We start from the raw sequence: 23692 nt of genomic DNA, 5'->3' as shown, positions 1-23692 counted from the left end.
AAGTCCCCATTCTCTCACCTTGTATTTCTTTAATGTTGATCCTGTTATATGAAGGTATTCTTGCAGAATATGAATATCAGAATGAATTTTGCAGCATACTGGGTTTCCCACCAAGATCACTGGTGAGTTACAGAGCTCTCCCCACACATCCTTATCTTCTGTTCATCACATCTAACTGGACTGTTGCTTTGGAAACCGTTGTAATGTCGCAAGTGACTTCATTATGATTAAATGAGGGGAAAAAAAATAGAACAAAAGAGCACATTCCTGTTTCAACATGCAACTTGGAAACTAAGACTGTCTCACATACATTCTCTGTATTTCAGAGCACTTTTTGGTAATGGCACAGATCTGTCCTGCTAGTCAGGAATAAAATCTATGCTTTAAAATTCCTACTATGTATTTCCTTTAAATAGAATCAGTAATCAACTGATGTAGTTAACAAGGATAACTGGATTATATCCTATTAAAAGCTGTGCGTGGTTCTGTCAGAAAAAAACCCATTTGTTGTGTATCCTTCTTTGTCCATCACAGAGACTTAATTAGTTGTCTTTTATACTGAGAATGCTGTAGTTTCCTGTTCTATCTGGGAGTATTTTCTATTTATTTCTAGTATCTGTATAAATATTTGGATTTCTGAAGCAGGTCTGTAACTGCAGCTAAACAGAAGATTATAAAAATGTGTCAGGATGCTGCAAAAATTTTTGGCACTGTCTCAGCATTGTTACTGATGTAAAGAGATTTCCATATAGTTTGTGGTTATGTTGGAGGTTTTTTTTCTCAGTATACACTTAATAGCTTGTCTAGTAAATTTAGATCTTCAAGTGCTATATGGTAAATAAATGAAGTTTACTAATGACAAAAGAAGGAAAAACCAGAGTTACGGTTTCCTCCACCTTCCCCCTTCATGCTCTAGAAGCTGTTTGCTGAAGGTTGCATCTAGTTTTCTAAACAGTAAACTCTTCTATCTGTGCAGCTTCCATTCAAAACCACAGAATGGTTAGGAGCCAGATCAGTGATTCTTGCTTGGAAGTGAGAGGGATGGGAACTGGAGGAGACTCTGCAGGCGTTCCCACCCTCTTTGGCACTATGGTGTATGTGCAGTGCTGGTTGGATATCCTGCTGGTTAATTCTGGTCCTCAGATGTGGGTCTGGGTCACTCCCTGGAGTCTGTAGTAGCTCCCTGTGCTGCTGCTCATGTGCCAGTGCTCTGCTGGGAATCTCTCCAGAACAGGTTACTGAGCCACCAGCTGCTCTGGGAAATAGAGGGAAAGGGGCTGGCAGTCAGAGCACTCCTTGCTATGACTGCTCCCGTGCCAAGCTGAAATCACTAACAGGTCTGCAGAAGCTTAAAGTGCTTGGCATGGACAGCTTGATTAATGCCACAGCAAGTGAAGATAGTTTGGGATGTGTTGAAATCAATTTTTTTTTTTTTCGTTCTTCTTCATTCAACTTTATTGTCACTGGTTTGTTAGTGAATGAAGTGGTTGATGTGTGAGATAGTGTTGTAGAAACTGGTGAAGTATAGAAAACACTGTGAGACTTGTTGCAGAAACACCAGACTAGTATTTTTTTTCTTTGGCTATATCCATATGAACTGCTAAAAATGACATTTACAGCCAATGATAAACTTTTAAGTCACTAATACTTTCAAGTAACTTGTCATTTTTTTCCCCGAGTGTCCAACACCTTCCATTTTTGGCAAAGCAAAATGAATAAGCCTATCCTGAGTAATACATGAATTATCTTTTCCAGTATCTCTCAGGAAGTTGTGATTGTTTCTGAAACGCTGTGTACTACTGATCTGCTACCTGAGGAATGTGTCCACTCCCTCTATTGTATAAGTACGTGGTGTAACCCTGAGTATGAATCTGTTGTTCTCTTGTTCTTTCTGGAAAAATAATTAACAGTATTGAAATAATCTGTTTTTTTATACCAAAAAAATTTTTTTTTCTGAATGTGTATTTTTACCATCTGTCTAGGTAGCTGCAGATGAACATCCTATCCCTAAGAATCTCTGCATGATATCATGTCTTTTTGTTTTTGTGGCTGGAGTCCCAAATTAACTACTGAATCATAAATTCTGGTCTTGATGTTTATCAAGACAGCCTCTTAGTCATGGTATTTCTGTACTATTAAGGACAGTAGTGATTTATCCAGAAATATATGCATATTCCTGGATAAATCAAGTACTGATAGCACTCACATACACTTGTTCATTATAGTATACACTTGTTCAGTCAGAAGTCCATCATAGAAGTCCATCATGAATTATCATCAGCTAAATAATAGAGATAGGATGTGTAAATAGGTATTTAATTCACAAAATTCAGAGAGACTCACTTTACTGAACATACTCGGTATTTTTAGAAGATACACTTTGAACTGAGGCACAGTATTTGTGAGAGGCCTGTTCTTTCTGAATTCTATTTATAGGCTGGCCTGGAATGCTCACATGATGATACTGTTTGTAATCTTGGGTGTTTTTATTGCCAGTGATGCTATGGCAAAGAGCTTCTCAGTATTTCCATTATACAGTTCTAAGCTGTATACCTAGTGCCTAACTTAAAACTTGGCTTGGAGATTGAGGTTGTGGCTCCTCTGCAACTGGAATAAATCCTTTTTTGTATTTTTGGAAGAGTTATGTGATTGCAGTGACTTGTATACATTTCATTATCATGTTGCTACAACAAATATTAAAACACACGGTAGTTAAAACAAGATCTGAAAAGTATCTATGGAAAATGGTCAAAGAATAGACAGAAAACTGAAACGGCAATGTTGCAGTTTGTGAGTTCCCTCTGGTACAGTGAAGTTTAATCCAAAATGTTCAAGCCATAAATTATTTTGTGCTCAGTTAGTGAGACTGTGATAAGAGCACTGGCCAAAATTAATGTTGGCAATTATTCAGATTTTTTGTTTCAGAGTTCTTCAGCTTTATTAGATTCACTCCAGTTCATTACAGAGTGTTTTAAAACAAACAAACAAACAAAAAATCCAACAAAACAATTTCATTTGAGAGTAGAAAAGGAAGAGCAGAAAATAATCAAACTGGCAAGAAAAGAATACCACTTATGTGTAGTTATAATAAAATAAGTCAAGGCAAAAAGGAAAAGAACCAAATTTTTTGTTTAAATTTTCTTTTGGTCAGCTGCCTAAAGGAATCTGTCTTCCACCTGATGACTACTAATGGTCATTTTCTTCTATAAGGAAAAAAAGAATCTTTCTCTTCCACTTCCGGGCCTCACTCCCTCTTTCCTTCCCTCCTGGGAAGAACATGATACTATTGCCTTTTCTTGACAAGCAGGGTTGCATTTGATTTAGTATATAATGTTATTTTCCCTGAGGATTTTTTTTTTTTGAGTGAGACAGAAAATTTCTATTTGTTAGGGATAGGTTCTATTGCCTACAAAGAGGTTGTTTAGATTAGGAGAGACATACTGAATATGAACTAATTGCATTTCTGCTTTTCTGTTGACTAGTTACCTACAGGTGTGTTCAGTAGGGCAAGCAAAGAACATCCATTTTTGTCAGGTGTAGCACAATGTACATTAAATAAAAAAAAAATTGCAATCCCAAAATGTACTCAGTTTATACTATAATAATAGATATAGAGAGCTGTGTTTGAAGAAAGCTTTTGTGTGTTTCACTTATCTTGATCTCAGTATTTGGAAAGTGAGAGGTAGAAAAGATAAGATGTTTGTATAGTATTCTGTTGCAGCCTGCAAACTGAAAATAAAGCAAATATTTTTAGTCCCTCAGATATGCTGTCTCTAGCCTTGCTTTTTTTCTTCTGGAGTACAATTTCTTGGATGCAGCTTTTGAATTAGATGATGCCACATAATTTGTTTACAATATATTTAAATAAAAGAGGACTGAGTAACGCTTCATGTCTCAAGCTTTAGATTTGATTGTGCATACAGGTCCAAAGGTAGAAGGATATTTTGCTTTTGAAGGATATGTCAAAGTTCAGTACTGTAATTTTGATTTTGGAATTTTGTATCACTTACTTTTTTAAGTGCTGCACTTTTTAAATCTGCATCTTTTTCTTCTGAAACAAGTGTAGATAGTGTTCTAGTAATGGCATCTTCATTTCAGATAATTGGGAGAGGCTGACCAAGAGTTTCTGTAGTTAATGTATCTACACTTAATTTAGTTTAAAAACTTAGTGTCTAGCAAAAATATTTGATAGCATTTTTAAGACTCAAACTTATTTCCTACATTACTTTTCAGCAATTCCTATATGAATGGCAATGGGTGCATAGCTTAGGTGTGTAAGGTTTTGCACATGATTTTGTTCCCTTTGGAAGGGATGTGCAATTTTTCTTAGCCTGTTTTAATAAAGACTTCTGCAAGATTCAATACTCAAAATAATTTTACAGTGAGTTGTGTTAAGCTGTCAAGGCATTGATATTCATGCTTCAAGTGTTTTGGAGGAAAAGAAGTCAGCCACAGCCCACAGACTTGTGACTTTTCTTCCACTTAATAAAAGTAACAGACTCAGTAGGCGTGAGCCACATGTCCAACCAAAATCCTTTCTTTCATCCCTGAACATCTTGTATGGAGTCCTGAAGAGTGTCTGCTTGGTCTGGTATTTCTTCTTCTATAAATGAATGGCAGAAGGTGTGGGTATGGGCGTGATGGAATATATTGGCAAGGTGTTGCTGTGGTTGCTGTTGGAACATGGCAGCCACAGAAAGCTGTGGGATAGCCTTCAGGTGGGTTGTGGCTGAGTGATGAAGGGGTGCATGAAACTCACTGTGAAACACAAAGCTCTTCTGACCTTATGTACCCAGCCATGGTTTCTGGGCTCCCTGTTCCCAGGCAAATTACTTTGGAGTGCTCGTTTGAGGGAAACCTCAGCTCAGTGCTCAGCAAGTGGGTGAAAAATGGCAAGAGACTGACATGACCTACTGGGAAAGCATGTTGGGAAAGAGCAGGGAAAGAGGGAGCAAATTTCATGTCTCTGTATGGCTGCAAAGTGCTCTTCACTGTTGTGTTTTATTCTGACTCTCCTGTCTCAAAAAGGTCTGCTGGAACGGGGAAGAGAGAGAGAATGGCAGTAAGGGTGGTGAGCTTGCAGACGACTTCTACTTGAAGAACCAGTAATAAAGCAAGAAGTCTTTAGCCAAAAGAAGACAGCTGGGGAGGGAAAAGGGATATGGTTAGGGATCTGTACATCCATGAACAACAAGAGAAAGGATTTACTGCCCGTTGCCTTGTGGAAATTTAAATTATCAGAAGGTGGCTTCAGAGCAAGTACAAAGATATGGCTATAATTAAACTATGTGCTTTGCTATGGGATGTCAACTTTCAGAAGTCTGATTAAAGTATGGCTAGGTAAATTATTATATAAAAAAACCCAGTCATTGAAGGCCATTAAGATTAAACATACCAGTCAATTCCATCTGTAGTTTCTCACTGTCCATGGCTGCTGAGAAGACCTGTGTTTTGCAGCTGCACTAGGCTGCTGCTGGGTTTTCTGCTGTGTTCATCAGGTGGCTTGATGAACACAGCAGAATCTGCCCCTTCTGTGATATGGCGGTGATCTAGCAGTCAGTACAGCTTCACCCCCTCTCCCTGGGTTTCTTGCATGTTGATTCTTGCTGTGTACATTCCCTGCATTGGTAGACCTGGTTTCTGGTTCTGTAAAAGTAAAATAATTTTTCAAATAAAGAATGTCAAAGCAAATTAACCTTCCCCCAGTCCTCCCATTGCCTTGCAATTTTCTGGCAGAAGCGTAGCAGTGTGTGAGAGGCTGTGGCATGGAGCTAGAAACAAGAAGTTGGGGAAGAATAGAAGCTTAAACAGGCTTTGCCTCTTGTGCAATTACAGTGAGGTTTTCTTAGAGCAACTGTTGCCAGTGTCTTAGTCTGAAGCTTACTCATTCTGCCTCAGACCTGAAGCAGTGTACACACTTGAAACCTTACCTGTTTTTCCTCCTCCCCCATCTCCTGCAGAGATAAAACTATTTCACAGGCAGCCTAATTAAAGATACAATCTCTGCTTTCAAAGTTTTCCTTTCTCTGAGATATTCTCAGAAAGAATTTGCTAGCTAAAGTTTCTAAAGTTTTTTTTTTGCTAGCTTCAGGTTTATAAAATAAAGCAATTTATATGATTTTTACCTCCTTTCTGGTCTCTAATGCAAACCCAAATGTGTCGTGATTCTTCCCTTTGCAATTTACAGAAGAGTTAGGCAACAGTTCTTCAAGAGTACTGAAGGAATATAACAAAGTCTGAAAAGAGTTATCCTTTCTGTGCAAAAAGATTTTTTTCCTGTATTTTCCATTTTTAAGAAATTTAAATATGTTCTTTCATGAACAGCTCAGTATGAATGCAACACAGGAACAATGTCATTCTGAGAGACTCTTGGTAGTATTGGACTTGTAATATCTTGGATGTTTGTTGTATTCTCTGCATTTTAGGTTCACTATGCTCAAGTATAAATTCAAACTGATTGGAAGAGGAGAAGAGCTGCAAAACCTTATGCAGAAGTGTGTTTAGAGCTGTGAGGGAAGTGCAACATATGACAGCAAATGTAGAAAGCCAGGTTTGATCGAAGGTTTAAATTACAGGACAGTGTTGCTACGAGAGGAAAATAAATGGATCCAATTTCTTCACTATCAAAATCTGGGAAAGCCTCCTGGACAGCAGGAGAATGAGTCAAAATAATTCAAAGTCAATGCTGTTCTGCCTCATGGAAGGCGACTCAATCTCAAAATACTTTATGGCATTGTTGTCTGTAACAGTTATAGACTATATGACATGGAGATTCTTGCTCTCTGTTTTATTGCTTTATTCAGCCAGCTAATGTGTACTGGCAGATGTAAACACACTCTTTAGCTGTAAGAATAGACACAAATAATTTTTGTTTCTGTCTTTTCAGGAAATACTGAAAATCCATTTTGGTTCTTTAGTGTCTGGTCGCATTAATGACTTGTGTACCATTATATTGTGACCTCTTTCTAGACTTTCTAAAAGCCATCAGTGTCTGTGAAGTCTGAAATGACTTCTGCTATCTTGTAAACGGCATTCTTGCTGTGCTTGTAATCCTGTGAGTTCACATTTACTCTTTGAAATCACCATTTCTTATATTGAAAACTGCTTGTAAAACTTAATCAGGAATTTTACTCTTGACCTACACTTTAGTATTGCTGTTGGTTTTCAAACGAATTGAAATTTTTATGGGACAGAGGCCAGCTCTTTGGGTATTGTAAAAATGAAGTCTATTGTAACAAAACAAATAAATTATGCTGCTCTTCTGTTTTTGAGTTAAGCACTACACATGGTGGCATTTAGCTGTGGACTCATTCTCCACTGAGGCACTTCAAAGCTGTAACTGTCTTCCCACTGTAGGAGAGTATGTAAAGTCAGCAGTAAATCAGCTTTGTCTGTTTTACCCATTTACATTGCTAACTTGCACATGCAAATCTCTTAAGATTTATTCTAATTTGTACCTTATCCCTTCTCAGTTTTACTAAGCATTTTTTTCAGTTTGTCTTTAGGCATTTTATTTCCACTGCAGCTGCACTGTCACTTTCTTAGTAATGACTGTGACCATCTGCTTAGAACTAGAGGATTTGCTACTATGATGTTAAAAGTAGTACTGTCAAAGCTTGTTCACTGAAAATTGCGAGGTGAAACCTCTCAAGATTGGATGCCCAGCCTTGCCTGGTAACTTCACTTGATGAGCACAGTGAATAATATTCTTCACAGAAGACTGCCTGTATTTTTTTGGAGATGTGGGAAAAAATTTGGTCATAAAAGCCAGGTATGAAATCCCACTGAAGGTTGCTGAGCGGCCACAAATTTTATATTACATTGAAATTTTTTTTTCTGTGAAACTACTATATATAGATTGGTGTGGGAACATATGATCTAAGGATTTTTAGGGTTGTTTTTTTTATTGATTTCTTTAAAATTGACACAAGTCTGGGATTATAGTAATGGTTAGAAGTTCCCAAGTCTCAATCCTTGCAGATTACAATTTATACGTTTATATAGTCATATTTTTGTATATTTATATATGTAATGTCCATGCTACTGCTGTGTACCACATTTTTAAAAAGTGATTTTAGCTTTTTTTACAAGAGTGTTGAGGTTGGAGGCCATCTGGTTGAAGCCCCAGTTCAACCCCCCTGCTCAAGCAGGGCCACCTAGAGCAAGTTGAGCAGGGCTGTGTCCAGACAGCTTTTGAGTATTTCTAAGGAGGGGAGTCTACAACCTCTGTGGGCAGCCTGCACTTGATCACACTCAGAGTGAAAAAATGGGACCTCCTTTGTTTCAATGTGTACTCATTGTCTCTAGTCCTGTTACTGGGCCCTATTGAAAAGAGCCTGGCTCCCTCCTTTTTGGACCTTCCCTCAGATATTTATATACCTTAATGAGATTCCCCTTGAGCCTTCTCTTCTCCAGACTGAACAATGCCAGCTTCCTTGGCCTCTCCTCACAGGAAAAATACTTCAGTTCCTAATAATTTTTTTTTCTTATGATTTTATTATTCTTCATAATATCAAGCCAGGCTTCTTTAAGAACTTGAATTCAACCATTTAGAATTCAATTACATCTAGCAAAAGAATTTTCTTAATATTGATTGAAATACCATTTGGGTCTTTTAATTTGTTATCTGTTAATGTATTTCAGTCATAAAATGATCCTTGTTTTTTTAGCCCTGTGAAGATGTTAGACTTGTAGTGCTGCTACAAGTCTAAATATTTCCTCTTTTGTTGTACAAAAGCACTGTGCACTTCATTTTTCAGTCCAGGAATACTTAGGGATCTTGGCATTTTTTCTCCCACAGTGCTTGTTCTAGTAGTTGGTTAGAAGGGTGGTATGTTTGTCACTCTAAATTTGTGATTTATTGTAAAGCATCTGGCAAGGAGGTGGTTGTCATTTCCACCAAGTACAGATTACATACATCCCATAATGCCTGCTAGAGGGGCCTGGCCTGCAAGCTTTGCTGTAAAAAAAGGAAATGCTTGGGGCTCAAAGCAACATAATATTTATACAAATTGTCACAAATTCACAGCTCACTGGAGAAGGGGAGCCTGTTAAATACTTTTTTTTTTTTTTCTCACATCCCTTGTCGTGTAGGATGTTTTCTTTTACCTTTTTGGTGTCTACTAGAAAGGCTTCTAAACTCTATCAGAGGTCTTCAGATGAAAAGAAAAACTCTGAGTGCCATAGCAGTTGCCACCCATCTCTCCTGGGAATGATCTATTCTCAGATTGAAGAAATGCTCTCTGGTTGTCCCTTTCCATGATAGATTCAGTGCTTGATGTCATCTCTCTGTAAAGGTGCTTACCTGCCTGATTTGTTAACTGGTAAACTTGGAGCTCACACTGAAGAATTTTTCCAGCCTTTGGGTTAATTGTGTGTCTCATTTCATGGCACACACTGGGTTGTTTCTTAAGCTTTGCAGAGCTCTGTGAAAAGATGTCTAGAGGTGCCACTTGTATGAGTGCTGTATAAAAACAAAGTCTCCTCAGTACTTCCAGGTGTTTGTCGTGCGCCAGCTCAGGAGATCTTACTCACTACTTGAGTTGATTCTTTGTATATTGTTCCACACAATAAACCTTATTCATCTCATGAATCATCATCTTTCTCTGTATTATGTCTGCTTTCTGGTAAACAGTAGCAGTTGTTAATGCTGTCTGTTAAAGCAAATAATGTCGTCTCAAAGTTACCAAAAGCTGGTGTTGCAGCCAGCTGAGATAGACTTTTTTTTTTTTTTTTTGCACAATGCTTTTGTTGAATTTACTGTGCTAAAGTGTATTGTCATCAAACCTAAGTTTTAATTTTAATGAGAAATTAATGAATGGTGTTTTCCTTCTCATAAGTTCATTTAATATTCATGTCAATGAAAACACATACTAGGATGAAACAAAACCAGTAATTTGTGAGTTTTGCTGAATCTCAGATAACTTTTTCATACTGCAGTTGTTTGAAGAATACTAACATAGGGTTGCAGAGCTGTGTGAAAGGATGAAGTGTCAAACCCAATTAACATCTCTCTTGAAATCTCATTAGTAAAATAAAGTAGGTGACACTTGAATGGTAGTTTTCCCTGTTATGACAAAGGAATGTGACAGTGAAACCTGGGGATTCTTGTCTGTTGTCCAGTCAAAATACATGGTCAGGACTGGTGCATATGCAGTAACTTCTCAACAATATCCTTGTCCTAACTGAGTAAGAAAAATATGCCTATCTTGCATTAGTAAGAGTTTTTTCTTTTTTCCATTTGTTGAGGAAAGTAACGTGTTACAACCAAAGTTCAGATCGAGTTACTTGATTTACACCTACCCTTTAGCTCTTTCTGGTACACAGTCTTTCTAATGACGAGAGATCTTCTGCTTTGTCAGTGAAGCTGTTAGTTTCTCTGTTTATGTCCATTCAGCAAATTGTAATGCCTGAGTTTCGAACCAGCAAACTAACAAAGTTAAATTTAATTTATGAAATGCTGTTTTGCTTATACAATTTTTTTCACATACCCTTGGAAATCATCTATCTTGGATTAAGTACTGTATATGGTGATAAAATAGCAGTATATTTTTCAAAAGCTTTGAGCACTACTTCCACAGGGGTATATTTTCACTGGTGTTTTTATGGTTCTTAAAAGCAGCATTTCTGAAGGAGTGCTAAAGGAGTAGTAGTGTTGGAAGGGGATATTTTCCATTGATGTGGGAAACTTAGGAGGTAGTTAATAGCTGTCAGTAGCCAGCTCGAGTGAAGGGCTGGGTGTGAGAGTCTCCATAGAGTTTGTGTACAGAGTTGAAATGCCAGTTAATGCTTAGGGTGTTTTCTCCTCAAGAGCACTGGTAATAAATGCAACAGGATAAGAATAACAGGTGCCTAATAAATGCCACTGCAATTTTATTAACACTCCTAGAATATGTTTCTACATACTTTCCAGACCTGCAGCATGTTTGCTCTGACAGCAGTTTCATTGCATTCAGGCTAAGAATCATTCATTTGGAGACTACTCTTAAGGGCTAATAGATCTTGGGTTGTGAGATCAAATTCTTTTTCCCCTCCCTCATTTCCTTGTCCTGATTAGCTAACCATGATTAGGTGGTAAAAATCTACTTGTTTAGATTCTTGGACTTTCAGTTTTATTGAAAAGGAGGGGAAAAGAATTGGTTTTAAAAGAGAAAGTACTACTTGGTAAAGTACCTGGGAACATTAGGTAGACTTTCATTTCTTTGCCTCTTTGTCATGAGGCTATAGCTGGATGTTAGTAAGAACAAACTTGTTGTCCTTGTGATTATACTGTACTTGTAATTGGTGTAGCAGGTTTTCATTACAATAACTAGAGTCTTGGATAAGTTTTGAATTACTATGATTACAGACTTGGTGAAAATAGATCATTTAACTTGGGGTTCTAGGTAGGGTCTCAGCAGGATTGTGTTAAAGCTCTTGAATCTCAGAGCAGAGTGACAATTTTAGTTACTTTTTGCCTTTTCATTGAAACTAAACAAATGAACTGAAACAGGTTGTTAAAACCCCCAAATTATTTTATGTGGGAGAGTATTCAGATTTTAGTTTTTTTGCGAGTTTTCTAGCAGAGTAACAAATTAATCTTTCTGCTAATGGGTGGTGACTGCTCTGTTAAGGCAGTTGCTGTTTGCAAAGTGGTGCAGTTGCGTGCAGGGCAGGTATCAGTCCTTTCTCGGGCTGTCGATAGAACTTGTTTTTACATGACATTAAGGCTTCCGTGTAAAGGTTAGAAACATTTGAACTTCATATCAGCAAATTGTTGACATTGGAATAATAATGCCCTGGGCAGTAAAAATACTCAGTTTGGGAGTGAAGGTAAGTTAGCAACTAATGAAGTTCCTGGACAGCTGTCACTTTGTCTTCCATCTTGTAAATGTCAGAATATTATGCCTTTCACTTATTTTAACGAGCTTGGGATGGTTTCATAACCAGGTTCATTTCCTTGCTGTAATGACTGAACTTCTGTAGAACCCTGTTATGGTGAAATATCCAGGCGTCTTTGTTTCCTTAGTGTCATGGAAGTCACTCTGCTACTGTAATGTCTATTTTGTTTAACTTGCATTGCAGTATTCTGATTTCAGTGTCTGACTTCCCTCTCTTTGCATGTGGTAGGTTTCTGTAAAGCGTGTGAGAACAACTTATTATTAGAGTATGCTTCTTTCTCATGGTGTTTCTGATTATGATCAGCTACCACCTTATTATGCAGGCACTTGCTCAAATTGCTTTACTTGTTAAAATGTTTGGGGTTTTTTTGCCGTTCTTCAAAGGATTGTTTTGTCTATAGAACAGGCTTTTGATGGGTAGGAGGATTAAACATTATTCTTGCTGCTCACCTTATGCAAGAATATAAAATAACTAATTATTTATATTTGTGTATGTATGTGTGCTCACACAGCATGTAAAGTAACTCTTCCAAGAATCACGGTAAGGAATTGTGGTGCCAGCTTCGTTAGCTGCTATCCAGGAGGCATCCCCAGACAAGCACAGAAGTGGGTTGCTGTTCCCTTTAAGGGCACTGCCCCTGCCATTTACTTTACTCTATGTTTAGAAAATTAATGGGGGAAATGGGCAAATAAATGTCCTTTTTCTGTGTTCTTTGTAGAGAAAGTGGTGTACTACCAGTATTTTGCAGTGTATAATCACCTGAAACTGCTGCTGTGGCAGACTGTGATCTTTATCTAGGTAGTTTAGTGCTGTGTTCATCAATAATATAAAGCCACACTTTTTAAGGTGCTTGGTATCAAGTTTGCAGGTAACAGCTGCAGTGATAAACCAGGAGACAAGGAAAGGTCCTAGAGCAGCATGACCTCAGTGTGAAAGATAGGAGAAACACGATCTCTCTCTGCTTCTACATAATTTACACTGTTTGCAGTTAGGGGTGTTTGCAGTTAGTGAGTGCTTGCTGTCTCTGCTGCTGCCACTGTGGAAGCTGCACACACATGAATAAACAAACAGTGCAGTTACTTCTGTCCTGGATAGTGAGGCACACTCCTTACAATGATCCTTCCACAGGTTTGTTCCCTTGCTCTCAGCCATTGAGTGAGGAAAACACACAGTGCTGGTGACAGGCTCAGCCTGAGCTGTAAGGCAGCCTGATTTTTAAAAATGAAACCAAATTTAAAACCACTCAAAAATATTTGTTTTGAACAGCTGGTCTTTAGACTCCAAAGATGCTGGAGCAGTGAAATGTAAGAAATATTTTTATCAGGATGATCTTTGCAATTTGATCGTCTTTATGCTTACAGAGGAAAGACTGTTTTATATGACAAGTTGAAAAAGACCTGAAGACTTTTCTCCATTTTCTTGTATATTGATAATTGCTTGTAATAGTTTTTTTGATTAGTGACCCTGAAGAGTATGTCAATGCCTATATAACCACTAAATGTAAACAATTATATATTTGGGAAATCAGTCCGTACCATGAATTTACTGTGGTTGTACATTTGATGAGACCAAAAAGATTTTTCAAATGCAGTGTATTAAATGTTGACTTTGGGTGTAGTCAGCTTACAAGGCTGCAAACTCATCTGGTTCATTCATTCATAGATACTGTGTGTGATTATTTAAAATAGCTGGTAATGGTTGCTTCATCTTGATTAATGTGAGAAAGTATAGGGAAAAAAACCCCAGATAATCTCCAAAATGTGAAATAATTATAGTGCAATTGTGACCTACTTGGCTGCTTAAAACAGTTGAATTGGAGATGAATTGGGCTGTGTGCATGTTCCAAAGAATCGAAGACCTGTTTTTCAGAGATGCATTGTTCTTCTGTGTCCTTTAATGTGCAGTACCTGGTTTTACGCCTACCTTCTCATTTTATAATGTACTTTGTCCCTTTTGAAGGTGACTTTCTTGACTGAGGGGTGGGTGTGGTGATGAAGCTTCATTACATGAAATGTAGAGAAAAAATTGTTCTTTCAAGGGTTTTTTTGATGTATAAAATATCTTTCCTTCTGATGGAAGGAAAGACATTTGATTGAGAATACTGACTACAATCACTAAGGAACAAAAAAAGTCTTGTTTTGAAAGTTGCAAAGTCTTTAAGATGTCATTATTGCATACTTCTGGATGCTCATAGTGCAGAAGTGTCTTCTGTTGCTTCCTATTGCATGGAATTAGTTTTCTAGTCAGAATATGCAATGTCATCTTCTATCAACGTTTTGTATGACAAAAGGAGACTCCTATGAGAGAGATTATAGATAGTTTAAAAATGAAGAAAGAACCTTTGCTGCTGTTAAACTACTAGCAAAATGCATTCCTCTTGTGGTGTGCTGTCACGGCAATGGGCTGAGGTGCTAGGGAGAAAATGTGAGTGCTGTCAGGAGGACTTCATGTGCTGACATAGAACATCAGAACTGACATTTTGTGACTTCTCTTAGCAAATGTGGAAAGTATTGAGTTTAGTTTCGGCAAGACATAACAGAATAAAAAGTTGACATTAGCATAAACCTTTCTGTAACCTATCTTTCTTTATCTAGCTTAAAGTTTGAGGTAGCTAAGCATTGAGATCTTGATGTGTGTTAGCAAAGCAGGGCAGGAGAGGCTTGGTACTGTTGTGAAACAAAAAGCCTGAGTAGATACCCACAGAAAATACACTGCTCAGTAAAGTTAGAAAATTATTCTGGTGATATTTTACTAAAGTCACAAAGGCTTAAGGACAACGGCAGGAGGAAATCCAGAAGTTCAGTGGGCTTTGTGGTCATGAAATTCATACTTTCCCTTTGATCTGTGGGAATATTTTTCAGACTCTTGGTTGTATTTGCTTGGGTTTTGAATTCCAGGCATATTGAAAAAATCAGTCTTCTGAGGTACAGATTGAAGATACCCATCAGGTTAAATGAAAGCCTACTGTTGTGCAGCTGCATTACAAGGTTAGGTAACTTCGATCATTTCCTGAAGTATATACTAGCTGTCTGCTTTAGAGAAGATTTTGTTGTCACTCAAAAGGCATACCTGTATCTTGTCATTGACACCATGGATGACTAGACATGGAATTAAAAATTCCTGGAAATAAACATTTTAGTTGCTGTATCTCTGGTCTGATGTCCATACATGTGTTTTGTGTGTGTCTGCTTCTCCAGCCCCAGCTGAGACACTGAGTGACCATTTGTATTGTCACTATTTGGTAAAAATTGAGACAGCTTCAATTATCTATGAAGCTGCAAAATGCTGGAAATGGAAAGAAGTAAGGAAGCACATATTTATAAAAGAAATACAGCAAAGCAAACAAAAAAATATATGTCAAAAATTGGTTAGGCTAACGCAGGATTTTATAGCACATCTTTAAGCTGCCATCAATGTGATTTCTGGTAAAATGTAAACAGTTCTTTAGTTATTAGTTTGAGTCCTTTGATTGAAATATTTTGGAGTGTTTCCATCTGAATCACTGCCAGAATGATGGTTATACTGAGCTGATTAGCTGATATATCCAAATAGCTTAAAAATCTATCCTGTGAGTTAATATGGCTGACTTATTCCAGAGACTTTTGATCATATTGCTATTGGTGATGCAGGGAGTTGCTGAAGTTGGTATTTAGAGTTTGGAGCACTTGGATATGGCATGTAGTAGGAAGCTACAGCTCCTTGTGCTTTGAAATCCCAGAGATCAATGATGCTACTGGGAAGCTCTGCCATCCACCAGGGATTTAAAAAGTGAGTATTACGATTTTCTTGAAATAGACATCAAAGTAAATCTAGAGGAGACTTCCAAAAAGGTAGTGGCTTACACTGCTGAAGTAAATATCTGAAGAATCATGTGTCAAACCATTTGTTTACTTCAGTGATGTTCTGTACCTTTTCTAATTAGGGCTTATAAGAATGATCCCAGGAAGAAAAAGCAGTCGGTAAACTTTCTGTTGGATTTTACTTCCAGATAAACTGTTTAGGACTTCGGCTGAATCTGTACAGCAGTCCTATCAGGAATTCTCTAGTAAAGCTGATATAATTCTAAATTCTTTTTCAAGGTGTGAATGTATTTAAAAGGTTTCCAAAAAGCTATGGATGACTTCTTTCAATAGGAACTTCTCTTGGAAATTTAGAAGTGGTGCTGGGACTCTGTCTAGACAAGCTGATAACATTGTAATTGCATCACATCTGAAAATGGATTAAAATTGTAATATTCAGGGTAGAGCTAAATGTATTTTTCAGATAGATAAGAGTGCATTCTGCACAATTTCTGAGCTACCTGTACATGAGCTACCCGTGGACTGAGCTATGTAGCCACCACTAATGAAAGGGTAAAGCTCCAGCGAGTGGTTTGGCTGGAGGCAAACAATGTTTGCATTACACCAGTCCCGTGTCCCAGCTCTGTAACTTCTGTTTCAGGCAGATGTGTCATCTGACGTATGAGCTGAGAGTAGGCAGAAAAGATTGTGTAAGATATCTTTGTGGATTTGCATCCCTTCAGAGTTTTTTGCTGAGCCCTTGTATTGTGGGTTGCTAAGAAAACTGCTCAGAGTGCTTTGTGTCTTCCCTGCCCTCCTCCCATCTTAGTGGGGTTGGTATGTACAGACTGGTGGATGAAGGCATGGCTTGGTCCCAGGTGTTTCTGCACTAAGAGTGCAGAAATATATATTTGAATTTTGTGTAGCGTGTCTGTTGCTATACCTTTCATCTGTGTCCTTACCTTATAAACCTTACTGCATTCTCGGCTTGTGTTGTTCGTCTACAGACCTTTCTCATTGTGTTATTTCCTCTTCATCCACATTTTCAATTTCCTTCATCCATGCTTTATTTTCCCTTGACGTGAAGAGCAAGTGGAAATTTCTTATTTCCATATATAATTTAAACATATGCCTAAGGTTGTAGTTTTGATGAATGGCCTAAGTCGTCTAACTCTGCATTGGATGTTCACCTTCTCTCTTGCATTGGCATCAGGGAGCACAGGGCTGCTCAGTGAGACAGGGCAGTGATCTCACTTGAAACCAATTCCACCAGAAAAACCCAAGGTGATTTTAATGTATAATGTGACCATATACCTGCCAGCAAAAACATAAAAACATTTAAGGACAATTTGAACTGCTCTGAGCTCTTGTCTTTAGACTGGGGGTTTGTCATCCCTGTGTTAATTCTGATAGCACTCGGAGTTGGGTGTGAATGGCAATGGTGTTTTTGCATTGGTTTCTTATGCTCTGTGTGGGCTTTCTGTGACCAGGGAGAACACAACCTATACAGGGCTCTTTTTCTTCACTTCTTTAATCTCTGCAAGAAACACTTGCTTGACTCTTACCTTGGATGTGCTTGTGTAGCACTGCTGAACTCAATGGGGCTTTACCCTGGCACCTTGGTCTGACAGTTTGTAGGCTCGGTTTATTTGCCACCAGAGATGGGCTGTGTTTCATCTTTTATGACAAAACACATGCTTGTCTTTCTCCTGGAACACAACTCAGTTAGATTTTTATATCTATAAGTAATCTGGCACTTTCTTTTTGATGTGGGACAGTATTAGTAATTAAGTTATTACTGGTTAAAAATATGTGGTGTCTCATTTAAATATCTTCTGATCTGATTACTCTTAAATACATTGTGGATTTTAAAAAAGTTTAAATTATAGTAATGACATACACTGACTTTGTTTCTTTTTTTTTTTTATTTGTTCCCGTCTCTTTATGTGAATGGTGTACTCATGCTTCTCATCATTGTTGCTGGGTTTATTGCAAATCATCTAGAAAACCACCAAAGGTAAGTATCTCTTAACATTTGTGTCTGCTTGAAAATATTGAACGCTGCAGAAGTATTGGCCATATTGCTGTGGTATGTGAACAGCACAGCTTCAAAAAAAGGAACACATATTAAAAAATCTGTTTTTCAAACTTCCAAGATAAAAGCTTCGTAATTTCAGAAGAATATATTTTAATCCAACTGGCATGCAGGCAGGGCACATGGCTTGTTAAAGCTATGACCAGGACAAGCCAAAATTTTAATGCAGTCATAAAAACATTTGAAAGACTGAATAAGTTGTGTATGTAAAACATTTAATTACAAACAGTTCTGTTTAAAAGTTCAAATACCATTTTTAAAAGGCAACAAAAAGCATCTAGTAATAAATAAACCATTTTTCTTTGCACTTGACAATAGTCAGGAATTAGTAATTACTGTTAAAGTTGCCAAAGTGCACCAAAATTCACATAGAAAAGATTGTGTTTTTTGTAGTGTAGGGGAAGGGCAGGAGAATAAGTGATATGTACCTGTTGGGACATTTAATAAAATTCTTCTATCAGTTGATAATGCATAATAAAAGAGAGTTTGATCATCGTTAAACATTTTTTTAAAAGGAAGAAAACTCTCCTTCTTTCTGTTGTTGTAATCCCTCCACTGACTATTGCTTTTACAAGAGCCTTCATTTTCTGTAGTGCATCATTTGTGTTCCATTATAGGCAGATAAAGTTATTCTGGACATTATGTAAAAGCTTATGTATGGCCTTGTGTTTCCTTGACAAAACCAGAACAGCTGCACTTGTGCGTAAATGTCACATTATTGTTAGGTATAGTTGGATGGTCATTAATATCCTTAAGCTATAGTGCTGAAACTGATGACGTTATGTGGAATATTTACCAGATTGAGATAGAAAAAGGTTAGTACCATCTGTGAAAAATTAGCATTGCTGAGTTTGTAAAGATGTGGTATGAGATTTCTTGATTTGTGCAGTTTTTAGGGTACTGCACATAGTTGATCTTAAAATCAAAAATTTTTAAGACAAAATTTTGTAAGTATTTAATGGGCTACTTTATCATCAGCCATGGATAAATTATTTTCCCAAATCAACTTGGTAGCTCAGAAGCTGTAAAAAAATATAAGGATATTGGGATGCTATTTTGCTTTATATTGGGCTATTTCTGCAAACATTCCATTTAAGTGTAATTTTGAGGCAAAGGTAAAAGAGTTGTTTTGAGCTGAGATCTGTGAGCTGTGTCCCAGGTTTCCTTTAGATTTTCACTCCACACTTCCTCAGGCCTGTCACAGGTCTTGTGTTTGTCATAGTGACCAACTTTTTTTCTCAGTTCTTTATTTGCTTCCATGGACATTAAGCTGAGTGGTGTAGACTCTGTCTGCCATTTCCTTGTGTACCTCCTGTATTACTTACCTCCATCCACAGTTGTAAGAGGGATGTAGGAACAGCTGTCTGGTGAATGCAAACTTCCCTTCCTCAGTTCTCCCTTCCTTTCGTATTTAGGAACCAGGTAGCCCCATAAGTCACCCAGTCTGTCAGACTGACTGCTTTTCATTGAAAGCAAAATGTGATTGATTTGCCATCTCTTGGCCAGATCGAAATGGGTATTAAACCTTGACCATACATTTGGAACATTTTATAGCTGCACAGACAATGTGTTAGGGATTATGTTCAATCTGGGTAATGTGTTGCTAGATGCTGGAAGCCCCAGACTCTGCCTGGCCTGTACTGAGGATTAGACTTCATAAGAATAATGAATGTGAAATTAAACTTCTCTTGAAATTAATTATGTAATTTGGCTTAAACTGGCAGGCAGTTAATATTGAGTGTGGTGGTCATTACCTGTAACTAGTTTCCATTAGTATACTTACATGCATAAACCCATAAAATTATCATTTCTGTGAGCCATTGATTAGGAACCTTAATGAAAACACGTTATGCGTTATAGAACATTGTTTTGGCTTTTTAAAATGTGAACACCCATTTGGCTGTCTTTCCAGATTCTGTGATACATTACTGCAGCAGCAGGCACAATGGCTCCTCTAGGTTAAAACCTAGTTAAAATCTGCAATTTCATTTTAAAGCCACAGGTACAGATGAATGTGAGACAAAACTCCAGAGTTTTCACTGACACATGTGATGGATGCATGGACCTGCATCCCAGTTTTCCTTGTTGAAGTAGTGATAACTTCTAGTTGTCTCCTTAGCAAAATAGCCATCAGCTCTCTTACACTTCTGCAGGCATTTGCTGAATCAATCAAAGCCCCATTTCTTTTATTTTTCTTAAATGTTGTGGTCACCAGAACAAATATTTTGTACCATTTCTAAGAGTTGCTAACACTCCAAGTATAGTTCTCTATAACCTAGAAATGACCTGCATAAGTTATCTCATTTAGGCTAACGTGCACATTACAATGATTCAGGATGTGGTAGTGCCAGGATCCAGCACTTCCTAGCTGTCTCTTTCTCATAAATTTCCATTTTTATATGATTGTACTGAATGTACCCAGTTAATCCCTTCATTCAAAATCTTTGCTTTGTAACCTACTACCCTAGTGTGGCAGGTTTCTGGCAGCTTCCGTTTACCTAGCTTTCTCTTTTAGAAGCTAGGATGAAGTATAAGATATAGAATCTTGCAGAAAATAAGGAAATTTTAAAGGCTTGTTTGTTAATTCCCTCTGTTGTTTAAAAGCCCAGAACTCTATTAATGAAAATAAAGAATACTATTAAATACCTTCCAAAACGTAGTTAAAAACGAATTCATATAGGGTGCTTGAAGTATAAAAAGTTCTGTTTGTGTCACAGATATCATTGTTCAAATACATTTCAGTAGTTTTGATATAGTTGGTAGATATACTTGTGGTACAAGTTGGTAAAGATTTTTCCTAAAAAGGCTTTTTCAGCGCAGAATAATGTCCAGTTTGAATATTGGCTATGGAGTCTGAGACTTAACATTAACAGAACTTGTTATGGCTTTGATAGTTGTATTTACAGGGGGTTAATACCCTTTTCAGGAAAATGAATTCTGGGGAGAAAAAATTATTAAGAGAGAAGTAATTATTCTGCACCCTTCTATCATAAAAAAGAGTAATGTCCACCACTTCCATTTTAAGGAAGAATAGTCAGTGAAGAGAGGACAAAGAATGGAGCACATTAGATAATATTTAGAACATTTAGTTGTTTCTTCATGGTATATGTTCTGTGTCTTAACCCCAAGTATGCTTTCATGCTCAATTTGGGATTGCTTGTCCTGCCGTTCCTGCACTGGGCATGAGAAAAATATGAAATAGGTATCTTTTTTATCATCTTTTCTGTACAAAGGTTATTCTTTTGGTAGAATGCTGTCCTACAGCTATTTCCCATAAATGCCATTTTGAAGAGCATTGCTGATTGGGATCATGTGTCTTGCTCCTGTGCATCTTATTTTTACTCTGTTAATTCCTGTGTTTGCAATCTGTTTTCCCAAAGGTCTCAGTTGTCCATAAAATTGTTTTGGTTGGGTGAATCCTTAAGGTATGGGTGCTGGGAATGTTCAAGGTTGCTGTTTTGTCATCACTAATCAAAGCAATGTTTAAGTGTTTGCCTGCCTGTTTTAATGGAGAGGGGAGTTTTGCTGCAGCTGCTCTGCATGTTTTGCAGATAGTGCATGCTCCAGCAGTTTCTGCCTTTTTGCCTGACACTTTTTTTTTGTTAAAGTAATCTTGTTACTTCTGTTAGAAGGATTTGGAAATCTTCCAGAACAGAATTTATAAATAGACAAATCCATGCCCCAGCGTTTTTATGTTTATTATGGAAACAAACTAAAATGCTCTATTTACATTTGTTTTATCTGAGGGCAGAATTTTTCTCTTCCTATTGCATAATCATTTTTGACCTTTTGAAAACGAGTCTGACCAATTTTTACCATTTTAAAAACATCCCAATAAAATCTGCTTTTCTAGAAGAAACTTGGCTGCAAGCCATATTTTAGTTTTAAGAGTCTCTTTGCAAGATCAGTGTTTAAATTAGAAGTCATTGAATGATCCTGTCATCGTTTTCCATGTTAACCAAGAGGAAAACGTGTAGGACGATAGATTAAATTGACCTATAGTAGTGCTGTATTGACATTTAAGTCATTTCACATGAGCATGTATAGCTGGGTAAGTGGTCTGTGTGATCCACTGCAGATAACACTTGATTTTAAGGGGGGAAGAATGGTCAGTTTTGGTGCTTTACAGTAGGGTCTGGGGTTTTTTTCTGTAATTTAATTGCTTGCCATTTGATCATCGGAGAGACTAGGTATTGTTAGGAAGTCCTGTGACAAAAGTTTCCATAGAATTTGAATATGAGGAGAAAAACAGTAATTCTTGGACTATAGAAATTAAGATTTGTGTTCTTAATGATTACATGGTTTTATGACTAAATTTGATGATCAATTGCACGAAAGGTAATTCAAAATGCCCTCAACTTATGTGATTGTCTGAAGACAAGGTGGAGTAACTGCTGCATTTTATTTGCTGTTCAGTGGCCAGACGACATCTTTGACTCAGTCACATCAAGGATCATCCTGATTCATGATGATGTCTGATTCTATTTGTGTTGCAGTGACTCAGGCCTCCCTGTAAGATTATTATTATGGGTTTGTTTGATTTTTCTTCAGAAGGGAATTCCAGAACTCTTCGCTCTTACAGACTAAGTGTTGTCTCAGTATTAAGTCTTCTCTAAGGCCATTTGATGTGTTCTGCTTCAAGCTGGAGGAAAGGGATGGAGGTGAGGTTGTTGTGCTAACCTGGTGTTACCTTGTGTAATATTTGCAGTAATAGATTTTCTGGGAAGGGTTAGATTGCAGCATATCTGTAGATTATGCTGTGTAGTAACTCTGAATAGCTGGGACTTCAAGATGTTCTTCATCCCCAAAAGCCAAATGAAAGTGATCCATCTTCATCCTCACCTCAGGATTTGTCTGTGACTCTTGCTCTACACTGATGTGCATGGTTTGTCCCACAAAGGAGATCACCTGTTGGATGACCAGGCAAAGACAATATTTGGCAAAGTTTTATTAAAAAGGTGGTTTGAGATTTTCCCTGCCTCTTGTGCTTCCCCTCCAAAGAATCCAAACCAAATAAGAAAACCAGAATCTATATTGTTAACTCATCCACAATCAGTTTATCATGGCAAAATATGAAAAATACACTGCAGCTTTAGGTGTGTTTGTAGCAACCTAAACCTTCAAAAAAGCAAAGTTAAATGTCTGTTGTGATGTTCTGAATGTGCAGGAAGATAAACTTGGATGAAATCCCAGAGTGTTAAGTGGTTTTACAGGACACTGTTCCAGGTTTGCAAGCCCTCTGAGCCCAGTATTGAATCTCATCCAATTTCTCACTGGACCTCTTACTGAAGTGATACAAAGTCTTTTCATTCGAGCAGGCTCTGATAGCTTGTTTCTCTAATAGAGCTACATCTTCCATTTGTAGTTTCTGGGCTTCCTCTACTGAGTAGTAATGCTCTTTTGAGTATCAGAAGTGCATCCCGTGGTAAAACTTGTGTGTATTGCGCTGATGTCTGCTAAATAGTCATCTCACCAAATTCTGTATATTGTGTCCTTGTGCTGCTGTTACTGTTAACAGAAACTTTTGTCACTGTTGGTGCCCGGAGAAGAGTGGAATTAATTATTAGGTTTTGTCTGTGTTTTGTAATCTGTATTAGAGGATAGAGTAAGGAGTAATCTGTATAATTATCATACAGGTAGAAAAGAAGTATTGAGCTTTGTAACTCTAATGATTATACAAAAGTATTTCTGCTGATTATACCTTTTTGCAGTTCTGATTTAGGATCTGCAGAAATAGAAGAGCCTAACTGCACTTACAGTGTCATGGATATGTATTGCTTTAAAACCAAAGTATTATAGCCAGGGCTCCTAATTTGTCTTTCTTATATGCTTCTACAGGTGTTTGCCTTTGATCACTGTTTCTGGTCCATGGATGAATCAAACACCACCAAATATGCGGGTAAACTATTTTCTATATGTTGAACAGTGTGAATAATTT

At 37.4% G+C, this 23692-nt stretch overlaps 1 protein-coding gene across 4 annotated transcripts in view; it reads left to right on the top strand.

Annotated features, from left to right (window-relative positions):
• The window catches only part of KIF13A (kinesin family member 13A), a 101911-nt gene that overhangs the window by 20745 nt on the left and 57474 nt on the right, over positions 1–23692 (top strand). For all 4 annotated transcript variants that reach the window (XM_030265548.4, XM_030265547.4, XM_030265549.4 and 1 more), the window contains exons 3-4: positions 17664–17676; positions 23593–23653. In XM_030265548.4, the coding sequence (XP_030121408.4) occupies positions 17664–17676; positions 23593–23653 (74 nt within the window). The remainder of the gene's footprint in view (positions 1–17663; positions 17677–23592; positions 23654–23692) is intronic.

The sequence above is a fragment of the Taeniopygia guttata genome, chromosome 2, assembly GCF_048771995.1.
Source record: "Taeniopygia guttata chromosome 2, bTaeGut7.mat, whole genome shotgun sequence".
Lineage (NCBI taxonomy): Eukaryota > Metazoa > Chordata > Aves > Passeriformes > Estrildidae > Taeniopygia > Taeniopygia guttata.
This window is presented reverse-complemented; position numbering and strand designations above follow the sequence as displayed.